This window comes from Charadrius vociferus, unplaced genomic scaffold (assembly GCF_000708025.1).
Source record: "Charadrius vociferus isolate BGI_N301 unplaced genomic scaffold, ASM70802v2 scaffold370, whole genome shotgun sequence".
NCBI lineage: Eukaryota > Metazoa > Chordata > Aves > Charadriiformes > Charadriidae > Charadrius > Charadrius vociferus.
The window spans coordinates 2,776,503-2,784,073 of record NW_009646744.1 but is presented as its reverse complement, the minus strand read 5'-3'; the positions used below and the strand labels follow the sequence as shown (position 1 = coordinate 2,784,073).

General features: G+C 54.2%; 1 protein-coding gene across 1 annotated transcript in view; it reads right to left on the bottom strand.

Moving 5' to 3' along the window:
• The window catches only part of JADE2 (jade family PHD finger 2), a 78,221-nt gene that overhangs the window by 60,187 nt on the left and 10,463 nt on the right, over positions 1 to 7,571 (bottom strand). Inside the window, exon 3 of the mRNA XM_009890910.1 lies at positions 888 to 1,045. Coding sequence (XP_009889212.1) covers positions 888 to 1,045 — 158 coding nt within the window. The remainder of the gene's footprint in view (positions 1 to 887; positions 1,046 to 7,571) is intronic.

Here is a 7,571-nt window from a genome sequence, read left to right as displayed (position 1 = left end):
CCCCGCGCGCAGCCCCCGGCACCACGCGATCGCCAGCGGTTCTGCGGGACGCGCGCCCGGGGTCGTCGCACGCCGCGAAGCCAGCGGCACGAGAGCTGCAAAGCTCCTGCAAACCCTGCGAGTTTTGGGGTCCGACCCTGCGAGTTTTGGGGTCCAACCCCAACCCGCCCGGTTCTCCCCATTGGCGAGTCTTTCCCCCGCGCATCTTCAGCCATTGCCCTGGGATAATCCCCCACACGCAGCGAACGGGTAACAGCTCCCCCACGTTTCTTTTCTGCCCGAGCAGCTGTTTAAGTGTCTATTTTAAAACTCAGTTCCCTATTTTAAAATAGCTAACGCGACACCGATCTAGGCCGACAGACACGGTCTCTGCAAGGTCCAGGAGATGCTCGTCTGTTCGTTGGGCTCTTTTTCCCAAGCCCCAAATCTCAGCACGCCCGTCACGTTTCCAACGCGCGCAAACAGCTTACACGGTAAAGAGGGAAGTTTTTAATTTAAGGGCCGACTCCTGCACCCCTGCCGTGAAACACCAGCGCTACAGCCACGTGTTTCTAGACAGAGATGCATCAACCAGCCAGGCAGAGGCTGACGCTCTGGGTGGTTTTCGGCTGGGATTTTTTTTTTTCTTGTCCTCCCTTTGATTTTATCAGGTCTTTTTTAAAATTCCCCGACCAAGAGCTGGCCTACCCGGCACGGCTCCTCGCTGCTCTTCCCCCGAAAAGCTGGGCACGTACGAGAGGGACTTTCAGAAAGCAACTGCCCATGGCAGGGAGGGGCTGGAGGTCCCCGTGCATCCCCTTCACGTGCATCCCCTTCACCCCGCGGAGGGGACCAGGCACAGGTGATCCCACAGAGGTGACCCCCCAGACAGGACCCCGCTCGCTTACCTGACCACGGGCTCAGGGATGGCCTCGGCGCTCGCCGGCACCTGGACGCCCTTCTCCCACTCTTGCCTCCAGGGATCGGCCAGGACGTAGTACTCGTCGGGGCTCAGCTGGAAGGAGTCGGGGATCTTCATGGCTGTTATCAGATCCGTACGGAAAACCTGCATCGGGGATAAAAAAAAACAACAATCATCCATCCAACAGGCAGGGTGAAAGGGTCTGGCGGAGGCCGGGTGCACGCGCGCCCGGGGAGGGTGCCCCGGGGGAATCGGTCCCCGAGGGACAGCGCGGCGGGTGCCTGCGTCCCCAGTGGCATGGCTTCGAAGTGTCACTTTATGTCACTGGGCAGGAGAACAAGGTGTGCTGAGGCAGCGCTGAGAGCCCAAGCCCCCTGCGACCCCTCCGAGCTCCCCCAGCCCAGGCAGACGTGAAAGCCAGCCGCAGGCTGCACGCTCAGCCGAGAAACGGACCGAAAATTAGTATTAAACTAAAGAAACAACAGCCTGCTTTCTCCTAGGGCATGAATGTCTCCAACACAGCCACATGAGCATCTACCCAACGCCAAGGGATGTACCGCAAGTGGGCTTCTGCACGGCCAGCCTTACTGGGGGAAATGATGCTCTCGACATGAATTGGAGCTGTGGGAAACACAGAGCCACCTCATCGCCCCGAGCGCCTTCACGTCCCCATCACGTCACCTCATCGCTTCGAGCACCTTCACGTCCCCATCATCACGTCACCTCACTGCCCTGAGCGGGGACAGCCAAAAGCTGAAGGTCCCCCATCAGGGCTCGGTTGCTCCAGCAGTGGTTGCGCACCGAGGAGCAAACGGGAAAATAAAGGCAGGCTGGGCTATACTAGAGCTGGAAAATACCAGACTAAATGGTGATCTCGGTGCCTGCTTGCACATTCACAGCCAAACACCCGGAGATTTTTCCTGACCCAATAAACGTGCTGAGAGACCAACGCCGGACCCCCCCCTCTGTGAAAATGCCCCAGTCCCTCAGGCAGTGAATGCACTCGCTCTCCATCTCACTTCTGGCCCTGCAGAGTCTTCCCCCAATACATGACGATGAATAATGCATTCCAAAAAAATCCCCCGCGGTAAATAAGGTTTTCCTTCCAGAGGGTTGCCTGACAGCAATGACTCGAGCAATCCTGCCTCGCGCAGCATAAAAATAAATTGTAAATGAAAATGGATGATTTCTCCTCTCTACCATCTGCTATTAGCTGAGATAATAAGCGACGGTGCCAGCAATCACGCCTGGCCACCAGCTCGCTCCATCCCTGCCACTTCTGCGTTACCTTCTGCGGGGCCGGGATGGATCAGGTGTTTTCTTCAGACGCTGTTTAATCTGTGCCCAGAGTCTATTCGCCAAATGAGTATTGCTTTGTCAGAGCCGCAATAAATGATACAATATGGTTTTACACTTTTGATACAAAGATAACACGCTTTGGAGAGTATTTGGGAAACCAAATCGGCTGAGATGCAGGAAACTAGACATTAACTAAGACCACTGAGACCAGTATTTAGGTCAGTTTGTTTAATCCTCAGAGTCTCAGCTGGTAACCCAATTAGAGTTAAATACGATACACAAACAACCTTTTCTATGTTGGGACCACTCTGAATTGTACTGGTATCTTCCTCCCGATGCATCTGCTTGGAGACATTTTTGACTACATCTATATAAACCTGATTTGAGTTGGCCAGACACAGTTTTCAGCGCATTGTTCAATACACATAATTAACAGCCTACATATTACAGTCAGAATTAAGCTTAGTTTGAGAAAGATCAGGTTCCTTTAAGTCTCCGTGTGCTACAAATGCATGGTTCCGCACGCCGCAGTAGCCTTTTACTGTGTTGCCAGCACCAGGGCAGGAGTGTTGCAGCATGTCAACACCGCTCCATTTGCAAAACTGTCTTAGAAAACGCTGGTTAGGAGACACTCGCCTTTGGGATTCGTGGGCAAAGGCAGGTAGGAATGGTTTCCAAAGGTGCTGGGCACCCAACAGGTTTTCAAAACTCCCCAGACTGGACCCTGCTGACACCCAAGTGCCCTCCACCTCCTTCTCCGCCAACTCAGTTGCCTCCCGGGGACACCCACTTCAAAGCCGTGGCTGGACATGAGATCACAAGCATGGCATCACCATTTCACGGCAGGGCTTAGGTTGGAAGGGACCTTGAAGATCATTTCATTCCAACCCCCCCGCCCTGGGCAGGGACACCTCCCACCAGCCCAGGTTGCTCCAAGCCCCATCCAACCTGGCCTTGAACACCTCCAGGGATGGGGCAGCCACAGCTTCTCGGGGCAACCTGGGCCACTGCCTTACCACCCTCACAGTGAAAAATTTCTTCCTAATATCTAATCTAAATCCCCTCTCTTCCAGTTTGAAGCCATTCCCCCTCATCCTATCACTCCATGCCCTCATAAAAAGTCCCTCCCCAGCTCTCCTGGAGCCCCTTTAGGCACTGGAAGGGGCTCTGAGGTCTCCCCTTTTTTGCCTTCTCTTCTCCAGGCTGAACCCCCCCAACTCTCCCAGCCTGTCCTCCCAGCAGAGGGGCTCCAGCCCTCCCAGCATCTTCTTGTGCAAAGGCAGCACCAGGCGACAACCTGAGAGGTGATGGGCCACATCTCTTCGAGGTAACACCAGCGGTGGGTGGCCAGGGTGGATCTATGTCAATGTCTGGCCCATCACCTTCCTCCTACCGCTGAAGAGGGAGACAGAAGAGCCCGCACGACATGCTCCCTGTCGTGCAACCCCAGCAGCACCGCTGGGGAGCCCTGGTCCCCTCCAGCCCAGCCATCCACAGGCAGGAAATAAAACAGCTCCATCCGATCCTGGTGTCAGAAACTAAACACATTTTGCTTCGCTTACAGCTATTACTTTGATAATTTCTTCAGGCTGTTTGCTGGAGTCATGACTTCGGCAGTCCAGGCGCCCTGGCCAAGCACCCCACGCCGCTCCCTGCTGCTCCGAATCAGCCTCGCCGATGCTTCCCAACATCCTCAGCAGATGCAAAACCCTCCGGGCAAACCGCCGTGCGTACCTCGCAGCGCTGGAACACACAGCAACGGGATCAGCCCTCGGTATAATTTCTCCCCTCTGCATGGTGTGGATCCCAGGCTCATGTCTTCCCGCATTAACTCTTCCCCAAATTCATCCCTTCTGGCTTTTCAGCTCACATCAGCATAGAAGCTTAGTTTTAATTTTAAGCCAAATAAGCACGATTGTATCTATTTCCCTGAAGATGATAAGGCGCATCGCAGGCTGGATTTGCAATCTCACTACTTCATTTATTTAGTCCTTCTTGGAAAACAGATAAGCTCGCCCATCCAAAGGCAGCACACACGCCCGCGCTTTATCACAGCGATGCCTCTGTCTTTTCATGAAAAACTGGAAATGCTCAAATTATTAACTATCAAAGCAGAACACTTTAGAAATGATAGAACGGCACAGAAATTGTAAAGGAAAGCAGATCAGTTGTCTGGAAATCTCCCAACAGCTAATACGCTCAAATTGTAATCTAAATGTCTTTTTGTTTTGAATTGTCTGGGATTAGGGTTGGGAAAAGACTCAATTATTCTACTCAAACTCTTCTGAATTATTTATGAAAACCAAATAAAGGATAAATTGGGCACTGATGAACCGAGGACCTGGCGGTGAAGAGAAAGTTGGGTACCAGAAAACAAGCAATTTTCCCTCAATAGGAGTGTTTACTGTTTCTCCCCGGCCGCAGGAGCTGACGAATTGTCTCCGAGGCCAGGCTGCTCCGCTCCTCGCTCCCCCCCAGCCCTGGCCACGCTCCGTCCTCCCCTTCCAGCCCGGCAGCGGGACCCAGTTTATTGCCTATTGATCTGCCGGCGATGGGAAAGGCCAAACCGAGACGTTCACTTTATTACCTCCGCTTGCTGGGGAACCTCGGGCAGGTTTCAGCGATGCTCGGAGACGCACCGCACCGCTGCCGGGGGCCAGGCTCGCCCTTTGCTAGCGTCAGCTTTAGAGGTGGGGGGAAAAGAACGTGAAATTGCAAAATCCTGAGATATTTTTGCCTTCCTACTTCCAAGTGAAAGAAAACCAGGAGAAAGATGCATGGAGAAAACCTCCCTCTCGATCTCCGCTGATCCCGCAGCCGCGCGGGTGGGTGAAGAAGAGCGTTTCACAGCAGGACAGGGGGAGGAAAAGGCAAAAAGAAGGGAGGTGCACAACACTCCCCGGGAACTGCAGCAGGGAGGCGAATCCGGCAGCTCCTGCCAGGGGCTGCACCTCTTACTCCCCATTGCCAGCCCCGGGCACCCACAGCAGGACCACCCCTGCACCCCACCACAGGTCCTGCTGCACCCACCACCACCTGGACAACCAAGGCAGGACCACTTCTGCACCCACCACCACCTGGACAACCAAGGCAGGACCATCCCTGTACCCACCACAGGTCCTGCTGCACCCACACTGCCTACAGAGTAAGAGATAATAACACACAAAATGCAGGTGTCTGTGGATATTACAGTGATAGATAAAGAGTAAGAATTGATAAAAATCTTCCTGCAGACACCATTCCTTGGCACAAGTGTACCCAACAAGGCAGTAGCAGCAAACCATCAAGTAAGGTATGAAAGCAGCGACTGATGCAGCAACTTCATAGAATCACAGAATCATAGAATGGTTTAGGTTGGAAGGGACCCTGAAGGTCATCAAGTTCCAACCCCCGCCACGGACAGGGAGACCTCCCACCAGACCATGCTCCAAGCCCCATCCAACCTGACCTTGAACACCTCCAGGGATGGGGACTCCACAACTTTCCTGGGCAATTTGTTCTAGTGCCTCACCACCCTCATAGCGAAAAAAATTTTTCCTGGTATCTACTTTTAATCTCCCCTCTTCCAGCTTGAAGCCATTCCCTCTCGTCCTATCACTCCATGCCCTTGTAAAAAGTCCCTCTCCAGCCTTCTTGTAGGCCCTCTTCAGATACTGGAAGGCTGGTCCAGGGTCTCCCCGGAGCCTTCTCTTCTCCAGGCTGAACCTCCCCAACTCTCCCAGCCTGTCTTCATAGGAGAGGTGCTCCAGCCCTCGGATCATCTTCTATCACCTCCTCTGCCACTGCCGCTCCTAAAGCAGCACACTGGCCTCACATCTCGGCTTCCCAGATGGCCTTCCCTGCTCATGTCCACATCGCTCACACACGAGGCAGCAGGTTAATTCCCAGTGTGATCGCAGCGACCTCACAGCATGGACCAGGCTCTACCAGAGCAGCCCAAGGAGGACACCAACCTGCTCCCAGCAGCTCAGGCCACCAACGTGGAGATCCTGCTTCTCCAGCTGTCCCACCAGCTCTGTGGAGAAGCTGTCCAATCACACACATGGTCCCATCCAGATCTTTTTGTGTAGAAAAAAGCTTCTAGGCAATTATTCCTTCCTGGATCGAAGAACTACTGGGCAGTCACAGGCTCGAGCTCACCCCTCCTGTCCCAGTACCACCACTGCCAGCCACAGCCTGGTCCTACGGATCCAACTGCTCTGGGTCGGCTCCACTTCCAAGGTCTGCAAACCTTTAAGTTACCCTTGGCACTCACTTCTCACAGGAAGGACAAGCCCGTATTACCAACCTCTACTATTTCTCCACCCTTTCATCCCACCAGTTTGCAGTGTTGGACTGCCTGCCTCCCCAGGACAGCTGGTCCCAACATGGAAAGTCACTGGGACACCAAAGCCATCACATTCCCCAGTGATACATCAATGTTTTCTCTTACTGCTGTCGTGAAGCAAAAGCTGTATGGATTTTCTCTCTAAAAAAAATATTTAAAAATCCCCTGAGCTAATTAAATAGAACATATCTTCCTGTTTTCACACCCTAACGCTTCACTCCGCTCCAGCCTGGCGTGGGAAGGATGCTCCCGGGGTTACGGCAGTGACCTGCAAGGCAGGGGGTGGATTCAGCTCCTCCCTGAGCCACAAACACCTCATCTATCGGCCGCTCCACCTCGCAGAGGATCTGCTGCTTCAGATGCAGCCGTCCCCCACGTCCCTGAGATGGCTGCTGGGCACCTCCAGGAGATCTCGCATGGACCAGCATCAATTTTGTCCAACGCTCGGGCAACCTCGCATGGAAACGGCTCCTCAGGGGAGAAGATGCTGTGGCACACAGTGCCTCGCTGCGATGGAACCCTCATTAAAGGACTCCCAGGCTGCTGTACTTTGCAGCAGCATTCCTCCTCCTCATCCTCCTCCTCCTCCGTGGCCGACCAGCCCCTCTCTGAGCCTCTCCACCACCTTTCCGCGCAATCCTCCGTATCAATTTCCAGGTTCTTTGACTCACTCACAAACCCCTCTTTAATAAAGTGGCCCGGCGATCTCCCCGCCATTCAGCTCCCACTTTACGGGCTCCGTCAAGGACTCGGCTTTTCAGCCGCCCGCACGGCAGCTCCGCGCCTGCCAATTATCCCCTCAGCCCCACACGCCGACCCGAAAACACCGAATTCAGAGCCCGCAGTAACGACTTCCCGCTGGTACGAAACCAGCGCCTGGGCGAGAGCCAAAAAGCTGTTATCTCTTTGGGGCTTCAAATCGAAACGAAAAGAAAACTCGTCGAGCGCCAGGTTTAATTAGTTTTTAAAGCTGCAGCCAGCCCAGGGAGTGCCGTGCAGGATGCGGCGCGGCCAATCGCACCCGGCGAGGCGACGCACGGCCTC